The 18065-nt window shown below is 48.0% G+C and overlaps 2 protein-coding genes across 6 annotated transcripts; one reads left to right on the top strand and one right to left on the bottom strand.

The window, feature by feature from the left end:
- Positions 1 to 399: 399 nt before the first annotated feature.
- On the top strand, positions 400 to 1026 carry LOC117653142 (serum response factor homolog A-like). Its single transcript, XM_034398562.1, has one exon. It carries the CDS (start codon positions 400 to 402, stop codon positions 1024 to 1026), a length of 627 nt encoding a protein of 208 aa, XP_034254453.1.
- Positions 1027 to 7392: 6366 nt separating this feature from the next.
- Positions 7393 to 17533, bottom strand: LOC117652962. 5 transcript variants are annotated; one of them, XM_034398230.1, is made up of 4 exons: positions 17425 to 17533; positions 13371 to 13516; positions 12560 to 12708; positions 7393 to 11791 (listed from the first exon to the last, which is right to left on the bottom strand). In XM_034398230.1, the coding sequence occupies exons 3-4, from the start codon at positions 12661 to 12663 to the stop codon at positions 10792 to 10794; spliced, it is 1104 nt and encodes a 367-aa protein (XP_034254121.1). In that variant the 5' UTR covers positions 12664 to 12708; positions 13371 to 13516; positions 17425 to 17533; the 3' UTR covers positions 7393 to 10791. The 5 variants fall into 5 exon arrangements, with proteins under 5 accessions (XP_034254121.1, XP_034254120.1, XP_034254119.1 ...); XM_034398229.1 differs by lacking the exon at positions 17425 to 17533 and adding an exon at positions 16692 to 17030; XM_034398228.1 differs by lacking the exon at positions 17425 to 17533 and adding an exon at positions 14012 to 14455.
- Between the last annotated feature and the right edge of the window lie 532 nt (positions 17534 to 18065).

The raw sequence follows: 18065 nt of genomic DNA, 5'->3' as shown, positions 1-18065 counted from the left end.
AAATTCATAGTTTGGTCAGGAACAGCATTCGTGGCGCAGCTTCTCGTATGAAAGAGCATTATGACAAATTGTCGACTCTTGTCTATTTCAAGCCAGGTGACGTTGTCTTGTTGTACAATCGTCGGCGTAGGCGTAAGAAATCGACAAAGTTGTACGCGCATTGGCATGGACCTTTCGTTATCACTGACATGCTTAATGATTGCATTGCCAGGATTGAGGAAGTGCGTCCAAGCCGTGTCGATTCCAAACGACCGAGACCGCCAAAACGAATGATTGTTCATGTGGACCGGTTAGCTGCAATTGGTTCTCACATGGTGGACCAAAATGGCCAGTGGCTAAAATTTTCTGAGTCCTAATTGCTTCGTGTGTCTTTTCCCAGACCTGCCCACCCTCCTGAGCATGACCGTCAAGTCCAAGGTAGTTGGTCCCCGGTCCCGAAGTCGTGGCGACATGTCGCGAAGCTGTAGTCCAGCATCCGACAATGGTGCGGACGCAGAATGGTACTCGGACTCGGAGCGACCTTCAATCAAGGACCGTTTGGGCAAACGAGATGAAGACAAGCCCAAGAAGAAAAGGCTGAATCCTCATCGCCGTCGTAAGCAAGCAGAGCAAGAAGCGAAGCAGCAGCAGCAGAAGCAGAAGCAAAAGCAGCAGAAACAGAAGCCTAAACACCAACCCAAGCAGCAGCAGAAGCAACAGCCCAAGCAGCAGCCAAAACAACAGCCGAAGCAGCAGCATTGGCAGAAGTATCGTGATGAAGCAGCTGCTGCTCGTGAACAACAAAGCATGATGGCGCAACAGCTAGAACAACAACATCAAGCGTTGCAACATTATGCGCAACAACAGCAGCTCATGCAAGCACAATTGCAGCAAACCCAGTTGCAACAACAACAATTGGTGCAGCATTTGCGTAATGCTCAAGTTCATCAGATGCAAGCGATGCAACCCCAGCTTCCTGGCTACCCGGGCTTCTCGGGTTACCAGTACCCGCCTTATCCATTCGGCTTTGGGCGTCCTGCCATGTAAATTAATTGAATTATATTCAGAAGCCTTGTTATGAATTTAGATAGTTGTCATGTGTCATTCCTTTTCCCACCCCTCAATCATCTGAGTCGCAATGAGAGAGAGAGAAGTGGGAGAGCTTGACCAGACCATGTGCCAGTCAGCCGTGCCACACCTGACGCACAATTCAGAAATTTGCAAGCTCTCAAGCCAACTGTACACATCCGAGAGGCAGCAATGCAGCACACACGTTCCTGAATGCAGCAACATGATGCAGCCTCCAGGCAGCCAGCGGTTCCTGAATGCGGATGTCAACTAAGATTGCAAGGAAAGTAGCGTTTCTTTTAGCAACATGCCGTTCCGAGTAATGTGCAGATAGTCCTGTTGCAGTTCAATCCAGAAATAAGACCACTAGAAGCACGCAGTGCCTTCCAGAAACGACCAACAGGCTAAGTCCCAGCAACCTAACCTTTCTTACAGGTTCCCCTCCTTGTAGAAACAAAGCGCTTTCCGATCTGTAAATGTTACAGTGACCGTTCGTCCTGCCCCGTCCCTTGCCCTGACCCTGTCCTTCCCTACGAGTCGTTGCGCGCTACCATGGGTTTGGCCAGCCCCACCAACGTCGGTGACGGGTAGCACGTCAAGAAGGAGATCCCGGTCCTGAGTGGAGAGGTAACCGCCTCCCCGTGCTATCGTCCTGGTGGTAGCACTTCAAGAAGGAGATCCGGCCCTGAGTGGAGAGGATTCCGCCTCCCAGTGCTGCCTCCAGTCGAGCCATCTCAAGCGGCCCTGATTGTGAGATGAGTTCGGTGCACAGGTTTTTCCCCTTAAAGAAGGTTTTCCTGGCCCCTACTATTGCCGAAATCGGGAACTCATCTTTGGGGCTAAATGTCTGTTGAGGTTAGCGTTTCCTTGTTGGGGTGGTCCTAACCTCTCAAAAGAAAAGGGAGGAGTAATTGTAGTATTATAGCCCAGCGTGCAGCTGGCATTGTCATAGCAGCGTGCAGCGCGCGCTTCTCATACTGGCCTCAACAGAAGCAGTAGCTTTGTTAGCAAGCGGTGGCCCGCCGCGCTGAGCGATCGTCTGGTAGCCATTGTATCGTGTATCGTGTTAGCTTCATTAAAATCAGTCTACATCTACGTCTTCGCTTCAGTTACCTACCCCCAGTGCTAACTTTACAATACTTACCTGTACTCACTCATGTACTCATGTGTACACCAAAATGCTGAGTGATTCACTCTGCTAACTCAAGTGTGTGCCAGGCATGCACTTCTTGGTGCATGCCTGCAGGCACACACTTCTTTTCTGCATGCCTGGCAGGCACACACTTCTTTTGAGCAAAATCAACTAAGACGGACCACTTTTTCCGGTGACACTCTCCGATTTGCCTGATTTTTTGTAGGCCTAATAACTAACTAAAGGAGAGTCTAAGGCCAGAATATTAGGTCCAGCAAAAATTTATTGCCCGAGATATGGCCAACTTTAATTTAACTTTTGGAGAAAAAACACAAATTTGGGTATTTTGGACTAATTTTACACTTTTCATAGTAGAGGGCTAAAATTTGGTCACTTCCAGTAAAATTGGCCAAGGAACAAGAATATGACCTCAGATTTGACCTCCGACGAATACCTGAAGAGTAAACCCCTCAAAACACGCTTAAAACACATAAAAAAAACAGTTATTTCTTGGGGTTTCTGAGAAAAATATGTGGACAAAACTTTCTGATGATCTTACCTTGTAGAAAATGACGCGATAAATCGAATGAGACCACGCGCAGATTTTTATGTCAAACCGTTTAGGAGATATAGCAGTTCAAAGTATGAAAATTTTGCCTTTTTTTTAAAAAAAAAAAAAATGCAGGTTTTGAGCATTGTTTGACGTCTTTTGCCTCCTTGGTGCGTGCAGGTGTTCTCATCTTGTGGAAAGAGGCGCGCTGAATCGAATGAGACCACGCACAGAGTTGTATCTCGAACCGTTTAGGAGATATAGTGGTTTAAAGTATGGGCACGGGAGAGCTCCTGCAAACACCCAACAAGGCAGAGCCGCCGAACGCGCCTGTTGGGCGGGTGGACTACAGCGCCCATACTTTGAACCGCTATATCTCCTAAACGGTTTGAGATACAGGTCTGTGCGTGGTCTCATTCGATTCAGCGCGTCTTTTTCCACAAGATTAGAACACCCACACGCACCAAGTAGGCAAAAAACGTCAAACAATGCTCAAAACCTACATTTTTTAAAAAATAAATGGCAAAATTTTCATTCTTTGAACCGCTATTTCTCCTAAACGGTTTGACATAAAAATCTGCGCGTGCTCTCATTCGATTTATCGCGTCATTTCCTACAAGATAAGATCATCAGAAATTTTAATCCACATATTTTTCCCAGAAACCCCAAGAAAAAACTGTTTTTTTAAATGTATTTTTAGGGTGTTTTGGGGGGTTTACTCTTCAGGTATTCGTCGGAGGTCAAATCTGAGGTCATATTCTTGTTCCTTGGCCAATTTTACTGGAAGTGACCAAATTTTAGCCCTCTACTATGAAAAGTGTAAAATTAGTCCAAAATACCCAAATTCGTGTTTTTTCTCCAAAAGTTAAACTAAAGTTGGCCATATCTCGGGCAATAAATATTTGCCGGACCAAATATTTTGGCTTTAGACTCTCCTTTAGTTAGTTATTAAGCCTACAAAAAATCAGGCAAATCGGAGAGGGTCGCCGGAAGAAGTGGTCCGTCTTAGTTGATTTTGCTCTTTCTGCATGCCTCAGGCACACACTTGCTTGAATGCATGCATTAGCGACGGCAAGAGTGTGACTGAGGCATGCAGCAAAGAAGTGTGTGCCTGCCAGGCATGCAGAAAACAAGTTTGTGCCTGCAGGCATGCACAAAGAAGTGCATGCCTGGCACACACTTGAGTTCAGCGACCGTGGAAGTGGGGTGCAGGGGAGGGCGGTTGGCCCCCCCTAAAATGAAATGTGGGGGGGGGGCTGTGTTTAGTATTGTGGCGTCGCAAATTCCTATATAGTGTCCAAATTTTAACCAAAACACGCTAATATTTTCGTAAATTCACTGGCTTTCAGCTCGCTTCGCTCGCCTTTCTTGATACTTTCCACTATTTGATGACTTTTAACTGTATGCGCTCCATTATAGCTTGTACTTTTCATATTTCGATGGCGTTTTGCTCGCTTCGCTCGCGTCTCACTGACTTTGAGGGTAAAAAGCGGCCCCCTTACTTTTGTAAATTCCTCATTTCTCGCATCTTATTCGGCCCCCCTTTTCTCCCCCCCCCCCCCGTTAATAGAAAAGTCTTACCCCCCTCCCCGTCGTCATGAACTACTTCCGCGGTCCTTGCTTGAGTTTGCAGAGCACCCCTCGGGCGAGACGGCCTCGCAACGCACTAAACCGTCAGACGTGGACAGTGCACGCCAAAAACGGTTCCTGGTATTATCCACGTAGCTAATCAAAATGGCAAAGGCGATTTCTAGGAAGCTCCTGGGAAAACCTGGAACCGTTTTTGCCGTGTGTGCCCACCTCCCTTGCGGCGCTCGGGTCGAAGGCTCGCGGGTACTCCGTGAACAGAATCCTGACCTCCGTGGCCAGAGTTCGGAACTGCGACAGAGACAGAGAATGGCATACAGCCGTGCGAGATGGAGTGGATTGCTGTCTGGCATGGCTTGCCAGGCTCTATATACCTGCATCGCCGGCCACTGACACATCGCGGCGGCGGCGAGGACGTTGACCATGAAAACTGCGTATTCGAACAGCTTCGGGACAAGGCCTGCGTCGTCGAAGAGGTCCACTACACTTTTGGTGAGGATGGCGACCGTGAGCAGCCCTATCAGGATGCAGAGCCCGTTCACGTCGCTGGACTTGCGCACCATGTCGTGGAGCAGGAGCTGGCGTTGGCGAAGCGCTCTCCACGCGAGGGCGTCGTCGCGGTCGTGGAGGACGGCGTCGCGGTCGTGGAGGATGGCGTCGTGGTCGTGGAGGATAGCGTCGTTGTCGTGGAGGACGGCGTCGTGGTCGTGGAGGACGGCGTCGTGGTCGTGGAGGACGGCGTCGCGGTCGTGGAGGATGGCGTCGTTGTCGTGGAGGACGGCGTCGCGGTCGTGGAGGACGGCGTCTTTGTCGTGGAGGACGGCGTCTTTGTCGTGGAGGACGGCGTCTTTGTCGTGGAGGACGGCGTCGCGGTCGTGGAGGATGGCGTCTTTGTCGTGGAGGACGGCGTCTTTGTCGTGGAGGACGACGTCGTGGTCGTGGAGGATGGCGTCGTGGTCGTGGAGAGCACCGCTTTTTTTCAGAGCCGCCAGCACCCTCCGCTTGCAGTCTAAGCGCAGATCGGCTGCCGCGGCGGCCAGCACCGCCGGTGGGCACATGATACGCATGGACGAGCAGCCGGTCAAGCACGTCGTCACCAAGAAGAGCGCCACGGGTGCGACGATCACGGCGGGGCCGACCACGCTGGCGTCTTGGATCCGACTCGTCCGGTAAGCGCACAGCGCCACGAACAGCGCCACGCTTATGGCGGAGAACAGGAACAGCGAGCGCCAACGCTCGGCGCGCAGTGGGTACGCGTCCAGGTAGACCTTGAGGCTGTTGAGGAGCATGGCCAGGTCGCGGCGCCGCGCGGTGTAGGTCAGGTGGTTTACGAACATCATGCACAACCGAAGCTTGACCTCCATGGACATCCTTGTGCCGTGCAGCACCAGCGAGGTGGCAACGATGGCGAGCCGGCAGCACGCCACCGCGGTCAGCACCGCCACCAGGAGCATGGGGTGGGCGCGGCCGCGCCGCCACCACACCGGGAAGATGCCCAGGAAGGCCCCCAGCCTGCAGCCCGCGGCCCAGAGGCACAGCGTGGCGCCGCGGAGAGACATGGCGCCGCACTGAAGGCCGTCTTGTGCTGACGTCGTCCCCAGGTGGCCGTCGTGGTGGGCGTGTTTTGTCAAAATGTTTCTCGCCGCACATGTCAAAAGCATCGAACGGCTTGGACGTGTACTATTCTGACTGTAGCCCCGTCCTGCCTTTCAACGCCATGCCTGGTGCAGGGCCCGAGGCGACACGCGCTTGGCCCTCGCCGCCACGACGCCTGTCCTCAAAGGAAGGACTGGACAAGTGTCGATACGAATCGGCAGCTTTGGTCCGTCCCGCGAGAGGGTAAACATTCCAAGAAATTGTGTACAGAGTGCTTGGTATAACGTGGTATGACGCCGTATCACGAGAATATTACACTCGTATTACACTGCAAGAAAAAGTGTAGATAGTACAACAAACAAAGTACAAACAAGTACAACAAAAACTGTACAATAAAAGTACAACAGTACAACGAGAATTGAACAAACCACAACGAGGCCTGGACTGCACAGCACTCGTCATGCCGGTTGCATTCTACTTTGTACAACAATTGTTGTACTTGAAAAGTACATTAAATTCCTGATACAAAATTTGCCAGAAATTTGTGTACTTTTGTTGTGGTTATTTCCTGCAGTGTACGGCATTAAAATGCCGAAATTTGGCTCCTTTGGCCCAAAAATGGTATTACAAACCCAAAGAACAGAAAATAGTCAAATTGACATCGAGCGACTGAAAAATGACAAAATTTAGTCACCCTCTTGAAAGGTGACATCAGGATGATGTCAATTTGACTCATTACAACTACGAACAAACTATCTGGAATTGCACTATTTCTTTCAAAAAGTCTTACGCCATTTGGAAAAGAGCTAAACTGGCGATAACCTCTGAAGTTAAGATCGTGAAGTACACTTAGTCACGATAACGTCCGTTTGATGTCATCCATAAACACATTTAATCAGTAATTATGGTGAAAAATTCAGACTTCTCTGGTATTCTGGAAAGTCTGTTGCGTTCCAGTGATGAATATAGGTATTTTTGACCAGGAACCCTTCTTTAACCCTTTATCACGGAGTGATCTACCCATTGCTTCAACATCAACCTCTGTAACGGCTTGCCGAAGGCAAGCAGAGAGCGCCGTTAGCTAGGAATGACATTAAAGCCTGGCGTGGATTGTCGTAATAGTAATAAGCGCAGCATCGCGATGGCTGTTACGACAGACAAGACACTGTCAAACGTACACCTACCGTGTTAAACATAGAACATCCACAACAGTTTCGTGCGCAAGTCGAAGGGCTGGGTTGGCAAACAAAGGTATCTACCACCGCCACAAACAACAACAAAATCAACAACACGCCACCAGAATGATTCTTACCTAGATAAGTAAACTGGTCCTCGCGGATCGGTGCAAAAGGTGAATAGTGCGGGCTCCTCTTCCACGAAGAAACCCTATAAACTATGGCACTATCCATGTGACCATTGAAAGTCAAATACAACAACTGCCACAAAGATAGTAGAATAGGTTTTTTTTTTTTTTTTGGGTTTGTTTATTTCATGTAGTTTCATGTAGATGTGATTACAGAGATATTAAATTTCGTAAACATCAATAATTTAAACAGATAAAACACCACAATACATCAATCAGAACGAACATGCAGAAACTTAAATTAGAACTGGACACAGCATGGTTCACAATACTCCAAATGCAGTCTCCCCTACAAGTCTTATTACAATTCACCAACTGCCTTAAAGGTAGAAGATTAATGGAGATGTGATTACAGAGACATGTAATTTTCTTAACATCAAGATAATAAGCAGATAAAACACAACAATATATTAATCAGAACAGACGTGCAGAAACATAAATAAGTACAGGACAGCATGTTTCACAACGCTTCAAATGCATTGATCCCTACATCATAGCGGTAGAGTAGTGTTTATCTGTTTGTGTCTCTTTTATTTTCATGTAATAACAGACAATACATTTTGTTTACAACATGAGATCAAACCCGAAAAAATATCAATCAGAACACGCAGGAATAAAAATTTGAACTGGACACAGCAAAGTGCGCAATGCTCCGAATGTATTCTCCCTACAAGTCCTATTACACCAACAACAATACACCAACTTCCTCAGAGATAGAAAAGTGTTTTTTAATTCTTTTTTAGAAAAGATTGCAGATCCAATTGTTTTTTTGTTTTTGGTTAGCTTATTTTACGTAGAAAAGAATGCACATAGAATAGTTTCCCCCTTTTTTTGGTTGGCTTATTTCTTTGTAAAAAAGATAGCATAGACATTTCATTTCACTAACGTGTTAGTATAATAAACAGATCAAACACGAATATACAACACAGAACAGACGTGCAGGAATAAAATTGAAAACAGTACACAATGCTCCAAATGCATGCGGCCCAAGAAAGTTCTTTTTCATCAAATGCAACAACTACTGCCACAAAGATAAAATTGTTTTTTGTGTTTGTTTTTATGTAGAAAAGATAACAGAGCCATTTCGTTTTATTAACGTGTTAGTATGATCAACAGATCAAGGACGAATAAACAACAAAAGCAAAACAGAGATGCAGGAATGAAAATTGAAACAGGACACACCATGGTTTTCTATGATCCAAAAGCGTGTTGTAGAACAGAGTTGCATTGAGCCGATTTTCTGAGTGACATGCTAAAATTATTTTCCTCTCTCGCTGTGAACTTAATTCACCACTATCACAGCGGTGTGCATGAGCAGCGTGCCAAAGACACAGACCATCCGAACTCTAAAGTTACCCGGGAAAGCGAATGCTGATTCTTCACGCCCACTTAAAAAGAAGGAAAAGAACGAGAAAGAACAAGAAAATCATGAATTTCGCAGGGATTTGTAGGTGCACTGTAGGTAGACCGAACTGATGTTAAACCTCCTGTGACAAAATGTCACTCTCCTTTCAGAATAGAGCCACTCTCGTTTGGATATGAATCAGCCACAAATGAGCTTACATTTAACCAAAGTGACTGGATACCCAAAGAAGCGAGACATCCAACGAGAAGCATTTCTTCATAATGTAAAGTAGATCCACTGGCTTCATTTTCTTCGTATCGTGGAAGTTTTTTTAAGTGTTGGGCGTACGCAGTACCCACGCACCTATGTCAAAACGGGTCGAAATTCTTAAAGCAACACAATCCTTAGTCGTTCAAAGTGCCAAACGATAGTATAAAAATAAACATACTATTCTCTTTGCTGAATTGCAATAACGAAATACGGTAGAAGTATTTGACTTCGATCACACGATCCACTAGCACAACTTTTGAAATTATTTTTTTTTTAAATTTAAGATTTGGACAGAAGAGCTTTGGTTAAGCAGCGACGGCAATCAGCCCGGCTGCATCATCCGAGCCAAGGAGAGATAACTTCAGTAATTGTACATTAGTGGTATACATACTTTATAAGAGTTCACGCTATTCAGACCAACGTTTGTTAACATAAATACACATATATTTGAGATGAAAATTCACTTCACCTTAGACAGTAAACCAGTCAAATATTATTCACATTTTAACTTTCTTTAACTTCAACATTTACCTTTTTTTAAAAACTTTATATTAAAAACGTTATATTATACTCATATATAATCCATCGTTCAACATGTTTCATAAGAATTCAATCTATACAACCTAACTTCTTTGTACATAAACCCATGCATTGTCAATGAAGACACTTGCGATGGTGTGAGTCCAAGCCGGTCGAAGCTTTGGGATTAACGTCATCAATAACGATTCAAAGGCGACTCTTAGTCACTTTTGAGGCGATAAAATGTGGTCTCCCCAACGAAAGGTGACACAAAAATAAAGAAAAAATCTTGCCTCCAAAGAGGCAAAAACCCAAAGTATCACGAATTCAATATATTCAGACCAACGTCTGTTAACATAAATTCACGAATTTCTAAGCAGATTTGAGATGAAAATTCACTACACCATAGACAGTTAACTAGTCAAGTGTTATTTACATTTTAACTTTGTTTAACCTAATCATCTTTTTGAAAATTTTCACTAGAAACGTTACATTATATACACATATAATCCGTAGTTCAACATATTTCACAAGAATTCAATCTGTACAACCTAAATTCTTTATACATTAACCCATGCATTGTCAATGAAGACATATGCGACGGTGAGAATTCAAGCCGGCCCACGATTCAAATGCGACTCTTAGTCACTTTTGAGGTGATAAAATGTTGTACCCCCAACAAAGGGTGACACAAAAATAAAGAAAAAAAATAGTGCCTTTAAAGACGCGAAAAACAGAAGTACAGTATCATGAACAACTTGGTGATACATCCAAAATACGACAGTAAACTAGATATGTACAGGGGATATGATAGTTCATTGTAAAATTGATTAACAAGGGCATGAAACACACGCATTGATAGAGAGTTTTGCTGAGGTCCAGTGGAGCTTTACGTCCAACCTTCGGATGAGATTAACTGCCCCGCCACTCTGGATTTAGAGAGAACAAATTGGGATCTTGAAAAGGACTCTGTCCCAACTCCCACTGGTATGCATTCGTAGATAAAAAACTGGGAAAGTGTGGCACAGGTTCCATGCATGTTTTCCATACCAGTTTATATGAGATACTTATACTAGGAATAAAACGTACACAACATTTCTACTTTTTCCGTGCCCATTTTCCGCACCAAACGACGCAGTTTTTTTTGCATTGTGGGTGTGTTTCGAGGGGGCAACCACTCGGGAAACCATGGGTCTAAAGAGCCCTTGAGACTAGAGAGCATGAAATTTCTGGATATCTGAAATTTTCCCCCACAAAGGGCAGATAGCAAGGAAAATATCGGCGCCAAATCGGTCCAAATCTTGCGAAATCCAACGAAATCTCGTCTCTTATGAAATCTGGTGTCCCCAAGCGTCGAAAACGGTTGCCCTCTCGATGTCCTTTCACGCAACCATGGCGTATGTGATGGTGCCATTGAATCCACGTTTCTTCAAGGCCCGCACTCCCGACTGGCAGGACTTGACAAGGACGAGCCACGAGCACCGGAAGACACACCACTCAACCAGGACGTGCACTTTCTCTACTGTTGGCGTGTACAATGAGCAAAATGCCTGCACTACTTTCTCCGGCTGAAGTGGCACCTCAACGGTCAGATCAATGGTAACGTCCTTGAGGGCAGGCAGACTTTTGAAGACGGGGGTGAATTCCCAGTTCAAGTACAAGCTCTCAATTTTCTGGCACTTTTCCAGTGCCGTGAGCAGGTCCGGTCGTGGCGGGAAGCACGGGCGAAAGTGCGCACGGACAAGGCTATCCACCAAGAGGTCTTTGATCAAATCATGCTGCCTTGTACCAGTCGGTTTCTCCACCACCTTGATTCCTTTCAGATTGGGAAAGCAATCCTTCAGCTCACCACTTTTGTACACGAACTTTTTGTGCACGTACACTGTCAACTCTTCAAGACAGGGCATCTGAGAGAGAACATCCACAGGGCTATGACCCAACTCAGTTTTCGTCTTATTGTCCAATACTATGGACAGCCGCTTCAGTTGGTTTCGGCTACGCCACACTAACTCCAGGTACCCCTTGCGTAGCCAGCGTGGCGGATCGCATTGCAATGAGAGCTCAGTGCACACAACCACCTTCTCTATGGCACGCAGGAAACGGTTGTTGGGGCGGCCTCCTGACACTGGGGGCGATTCACTGAGACTGACATGCAGGCTGCCAACGACTGGAGCTACTGTGAGAACGGTCCTCTCAATGGATGAGGCCACCCTGTTGGCTTGCACGCAGACCGTCACCCCGCGCCAGGCGGCGGGGTCCGAAGACACTTGCCGCCAGCGCTTGCAGACGAGGGGGACGGCGGTGAGCAGAGTCGGGCCGTCCGTCACGCGGCTGAAGATGAACAGCAGCAGCTCGTCCGGCAGGTCACCCATTTCCGCAACGCTGAGAACGAAAATAAATATCATTGTCACTCTGGAAAAATAAAAAAAAAAAACGTACTTTCACTCTCAGACCTATATGGATTTCTTTCTCTCTTGCTTATGACGTTTTTTGAGCCAGCGTAAAATGTACTATTTTTTCTTTAACTATGCACAATGTTGATCGTTATAAAGATACAATTGACGATAGGCCATGTAGAAGATGAAAATACGTTGCAAATGTCAAAAAGAGGTTTCATGGACAGGATTAATCATGCAATGGAGGAAATAGTGCATAGCTAAAGAGAACATAGTACATAGGCACCCCAAGGCTGATAGTTGGAACCCCAAACTTGAAACTTGAAACGTTTGTACGAAAAGCTTTATGGCAAGAGATAAAGAGTCAATACGAGACTGAGAGTGTACATCTGAATATAGAACGTATGCAAACAATAATTTGCATCAAAATCTAGGTTGATTTTGGAATAACATAAAGGCGTACAACTAATTTGTTGTCATAACAAACACTTTGCTCTCGATGCAAATAATTCGTAAGGAGTACAAACATTTGACTTTTTTCATTTTCATGATTTTCAGTCCCCCTGACGATATTGTTCGTTCTGACAACACATTGATAGTACGCCCAGCAACTTTCTTTTGACAATGCCAACACACAACATACATTTTCATTGGTACAGCAAATTCTTTTATTACGTGTTCGTTTGACAGCGGGTTCCCTAACAACATTCCCTCCTGGCGCATTCCGGGGTCATCCGAGCAAATCCGTTCCTACCACTTCACTGTTTTTTTCTCAGGTTCCTCTTCATTATTAGTGCTCTTGACGTTGGCGTCCTTGCCTGCCTCGCACACAACACCATTGTCCTTGGCAGATGTCATCTTGAATGCACGAAACAACTTGTAGTGGTCGACACGCACTACATCCTGCAACAAAAACAGATTTCACGTCAGTATTTCAGTGGACGCACAATCGTCACTGCGAGGGGGCAACCACTCGTCAAATCCTGTGTACACTTGATGGGCCAAAACCTTGCGTGAAATCAGTAAAAATCTCGTGGAATTCCTTTAAAATGTGGTAGAATCTCGCGAAATCTCATAAGAATCTGGAAAAATCCCGTCAAGTCCCATCAAAAGCTCACGAAATCCAGCATAATTTTGACGCGAAATCCTGCAAAATCTCGGAGAAACCCCTACCTTTCAACAATCCTGTGTACAAAAGAAAATTCCTCGCGTCCTTGTCATTCCTGGAACGTGACACCACGTTGAAACGAACGTGACAAGATGTCACGTCCCTTTGAGCGTTGTGTCACATTCGTTTCAACGTCAGTAAACTAATAAAGCTGATTCACATCCAAGCGACTGTGACACATTGCTCAAAGGAACGTGACATTTGGTCACAGTCGTTTAAACGTGATGTCAAGTTCCTGGAATGAGAGTTGTTCCAAAGTGACGGTGTCAAGAAAAAAAGTACGATCATCCGATCAAGTGGCTGGGGCTGTGCAGGAGCCGCGTGGACGAAGACTGCAGGCTCGGACTGAGAACGGCCTTGTGTGAGTTTTCATATGCCCACACCCACACTGACTCACCGGCTGTAGCGAGTCGCAATGAGGCTAGTTGTGCTCGTTGTGCTGTGCACAACTGCAGACTCCTCCTTCAGTTGTTTCTGCGCTCCAGGAACTGAGCTGGTCCAGCGCCACGTCCGTGCGGCGCTCCGCTCCAGACGGGGTGGCACCTGTGGATCAATACATAACGCCGAATCAAACCAGTGAGCGTCGCTGCTGTCGCTTCCCCCACCCCTTCCGGCTCAGGCCACCTCCTCGCGAGAGTTCAGGGGGTGGTTGCGAGGCTGCTGGGGTACTGAAGCTAGTTAACCGTCACGCAAAAACACCTAACTCTCCGTCAACTAAGAATTTTAGAAGTTTCAGTGTGAACATAGCAAAGCATGCCTGCACGTGCACTTCACCTGAAGCATACACGGCAAAGTACACTCCACGCTGTAGCAGGCTCGCCAAGTACACGACAGGCTGCGAATACCAGCGTCTGTTGCGATGCTTCACATGCAGCAACAGTGCACTTGCAGGGGTGCAGGCGTGCACTAGGCAAGCGTGCTCCAGCGTGGACTGTACATGTCAGGTTTGCTCCAGATGGAGTGTACTTGCAAGCGTCTCAACCTGATTGAGGTTACCTGAAGTATGCCATGAACACACAGTTTGTAGAGCATACTTACAATCCATGAATCCTACATCCCATTCGCCAAGTCCAAAAAAAAGAACACGAACAAGAGCGAGTCTACGCGTTGCACCGTGGTCCAAGCCGGTCTCCGAGCCGGCCTCGGCTTCCGGACGACCCCGCCCACCTTCGCTTGGGGGCGGTGACTGCGCGGATGAAGCGCGTCCGTTTCCGACGAAAACGGCCTTGTCTGGGTTGGCTTACGGCCACTCAGACTCACCAGCCGTAGCTCGCTGTGCTGCAGCTGGTTGTGGTGAGCACAATAAGAGGCTCGGTCCTCACTGCAATTGTTTCCGCGCACAAACGTTGGGCTGGTCCAGGCCACGTCCGCGCGGCGAGGAGCTCAGCTGCAGACTGGGCGGAGCCAGCGGGTCAATAAATCACGTCCGGAGCCGCAGCCTCCCCACCCCGCTTCCCTTTGCCCAGCCCACTTTCCCGGGAGAGTTCAGGGGGTGGTGAGGCTGGGGCAAGAAGACCGGTGGAAGCGGCCTGAATCCCGGACGCGTTTTAAACTCCAAAGTCGCTAAATGGGACTCGAACCGAACGTGTGACCCCACCAATGGATTCCTCGTTAGGAGAGCCATGCATTAGTGGGGTCACACGTTTGGTTCGAGCCCCATTTGGTGACTCTGGAGCTCAAAAACCCTCCGGGATTTCGGCCGCCTCCGCCGGTCGTCTGGCCCACTATGCGACGGTTTGGCTCAATGACGGGCTGCTTGTCAAGGTACAATGGCACTAGAGCCCATTGAAGTGCCTCTCTCCAAGCTGAAAGTTCGGGGGGACGACAGGTTCAGCTTGTAGGGAACGATAGAAACTGTTGAACGCATGTTGCAAGGGACGGCGAGGCAACAGGAGCGATCCCGTCGAGGCCCGTTGCCGACCACGACTTCGGCTCACCGTGCTATCTGCTTGCCATAGTCAGGGATGATACCCAAACCGAAACGATACCAGGGCCGTTACGACACCAGCTTGAACGACTTAACTCAAAAAGTGTAGCACCTGGAACCAAGGGAAGAGGTTTTCCTTGTTGATCAAGGCGTACCGGAGTTTTGTTCCCATATGGGCCAAGTCCAAATTCCGCTTCCCTAAGTTTTGTTGATTTAGGCCCCAAAAAGAACAAAACTCATGGAAGTGGAATTTGGACCTAGTCCATATAGGAACAAAACTCCGGTACGCCTTGATTAACAAGGAAAAGCTGTTCCCTTGGTTCCAGGTGCTACACTTTTTGAGTTTTAGACATAAGTACAAACTGTTGTCGTAACGGCCCTGGTATCGTTTCGGTTTGGGTATCATCCCTGGCCATAGTGGTGCACCTTTCTGTCCATCCCAGATCCGACGCGCTGGTGATCCTTCGAATTTATTGCTGCATTTCTCAACCCCCTGTCAGACGGTGAGCTGGTCGAGGGTCAAGGGGTACACCGTGAAAATTTAAAATACCAGCTTGGAGGAAAGGGAGCACTAAATGACGATAGCTGATCCTCTTCCTTTTCTACGGTCATAAATGTTGCGGCACCGCGTCAGCGTCACACTGTAAAAAATTCCGTACTTACGTACGGAAATGGTACAGAAAAATATAGTACGGAGGTAAGGAGAAAAGTACGGAACGTTCCGTACTTGCTCCATATGAACCCATGTAAATGGGTACGGAAAAAAGTACGGAACGTTCCGTAGCTGGCATAAGTACGGACGGTCCAGGCAAATTATTGACCAGACACGTTCCGTACTTTTTCCGTACGTTTTTCTCCCAGTGCATCTGCGATCCCGCGCTCGGAAAATGGCGGAAAATGGCGAAGAGCACGTGGAGTGTCCGGGCGAGGGGAAAGGTCAAGTCAGCGTTGCCCGGGCAACTAGCGGGGTGTCTTGATCGGGGAGGGGGAGTGAGAGAGAAAGAGTAGGGGGAGGGAGAGAGAGGACGGGGAGCGGGACAGTGTGAGAGAGGGCGAGGCGATCGGGGGGGGGGGGGGGGGGGTCGTATGTCGCTGCAGCCGAGATGCGTGCTTGGGGTCCGGGCGACAGGCAGGGGACGAATCGGAGATTCCCGAATGGTCCCGAGCTGTCCCGAGGGGCCGTTCGGGCCGAGCGGGCCCGTCACCCGGGGATCTCCGAGCTTGCACCTCGGCTGTGCCGAGCTATCTTGCCAATCGAGGTGCATGCTGGGAGATCCCCGGGCAACGGGCCCGCTCAGGGCCGGCCTTTCGGGACAGCTCGGGGCCATTCGGGAATCTCCGATTCGTTCCCCTCCTGTCGTCCGGACTCCGAGCACGCATCTCGGTTGCACCCGAGCAACGAACCCCCTCGGGGCCGGCCTCTCAGCCCCATCCGGAGCAAGAAGGGGGAAGGGGAAAGGGGGTAGGGAGGACAATGAGCAGAGGCTTTGCTCTTGCTGCAGGGAAGCTACTGGAATGGCATTCATCCCCTCCTTTAATCCCCTCGGATAGGCGCAACTTTTCCTTGAGTTTTGCAAGGTCTTTCTCTTTAGCCCGATGGGTGGCGTTGTGGTCGTCGCTCAGACATCCGCGCTCTTCCAGGTGACAAAGAGACGTCAAGGGAAGGCCCACGCGAGCATTGAAAAAGATTCACCCAATCATTGGCTTGTGGCGGCCCGTCGAAAGACTGGTCCAAAACTGGTCATTATTCACCCTTCAGCTTTGTCTTCGCTTGCGCCCACCCTACCTCACCTGTTTCCAGCCACGCTGCTCCGTGTTGATCTAGCTTGTTGAACTGACAGCTCAAGTGGAGCTTGTTGAGCCGCAGCGAGTTCGTGTGCTGCACACAACGGGAGACTTCCGTCCTCACGACAGTTTTGTGCTTTTAAAATAACCGTGTTGGGCTGGTCCAGCGCGATGTCCGTTCCGCGGGGCGCTCAGCTCGAGACTGCGTGGTACAAGCGGGTCAATAAATCATGACCCAATCACACAAGTTCCTACCCCCTCCCCTCCCCCTTGTCCAGACGACCTCCTCCCAGGAGCACGGGGGTTGGTGACTCTGGAGCAGCGAGGCTTACCTCGCTATACTTATAAAATTGATGATTGTATGAGGATTCCTGACGAGGGCTGTCAAAAGATGACATTTGGGGTGACATTTTGTCTGCAATGGTGGTTGCCTACTAGAGGGTTCAGCAGGTGTTTTTTTTTTTTAAATCGTAACCACATGGTTGAATCTTTTCAACTGGTAAAGGGTTGTATCAGTAAATTGTTTAAGAGCGGAGCGAGGAGAGAAATTTTGCGGTTCTTAGGGTAACGCCCTTTGTAGACATAGTCGTGCTTTTTCTATGTCGATTGTTTGCACATGGCTATCCCTTAAATTCCTTCCCCACCTCTGCCCCTCCCAGGCCAAAAGTTGGGCGCCCCCGGCAGCTGCGGCCCTGAACACGAATTTGGGTGATTTGCCCTGTGCAATCAATTTACTCACCAGGTGGCTGATATGGGACTTCCCTTTTTCGTTTTGTATAACTGTTTAAGGAACAAGATTTTGCCCACAGATTAGGACTTTAAGTCACTGATACGCACTTGCAGCACCACTTCCTGGAAACAGAGTCAGTATTTCATTGCATTTCCATTCATTCGACAGTGAGATTACTAAGAAAACTTATGGTCGTTCGATTACAAGTGCTTGTGGGCCTCTAAATGTTACGGTTTCTTTGCATAAATCAAAGGACACTTTAGAGAAAAAGGTGCGGAGCCGAGATGCAGAGATGCATGCTGGGAGATCCCCGGGAAACGGGCCTTTCGGAATTATTCGGGCCATTCGGGACTTTCACTTCGTGATGCTGGCAGCGCATGCGCACCAAAGCCTTGCATTTATTTGACCTTACCTCTGTTCTTTCACCAATTCACTTAAACTCTGCAGCAAGTTTGATTCTCTTCATTCCACAATTGCTTCAGGGCAGCAATTTGAAAAACATGGATCTTCCCCCTACGACTTGTCCCTACGACTGGATAGGCGCAATGTTTCCTTGAGTTCGGCAACGTCTCTCTGTGCTGCCCGATAGGTGGCGCTGCTGTGGCCGTCGCTCAGACATCCGAGCTTTTTGTGGTGATAAAGAAAGGTTC

The sequence above is a fragment of the Thrips palmi genome, unplaced genomic scaffold (genome assembly GCF_012932325.1).
Source record: "Thrips palmi isolate BJ-2018 unplaced genomic scaffold, TpBJ-2018v1 HiC_scaffold_8, whole genome shotgun sequence".
NCBI classification, from domain to species: Eukaryota; Metazoa; Arthropoda; class Insecta; order Thysanoptera; family Thripidae; genus Thrips; species Thrips palmi.
Note: the sequence above shows the minus strand (reverse complement) of the source record. Positions and strands in the feature narration are given on the sequence as shown.

Bases quoted from the DNA above. Each gene is read 5' to 3' on its own strand.
- LOC117653142 (XM_034398562.1), top strand. From the start codon at position 400: ATGACCGTCAAGTCCAAGGTAGTTGGTCCCCGGTCCCGAAGTCGTGGC.
- LOC117652962 (XM_034398230.1), bottom strand. From the start codon at position 12,663: ATGACATCTGCCAAGGACAATGGTGTTGTGTGCGAGGCAGGCAAGGAC. The intron at 11,792-12,559 runs GTAGGAACGGAT...TTTCGTTCTCAG, and splicing joins GAGAAAAAAACAGTGAAGTG to CGTTGCGGAAATGGGTGACC.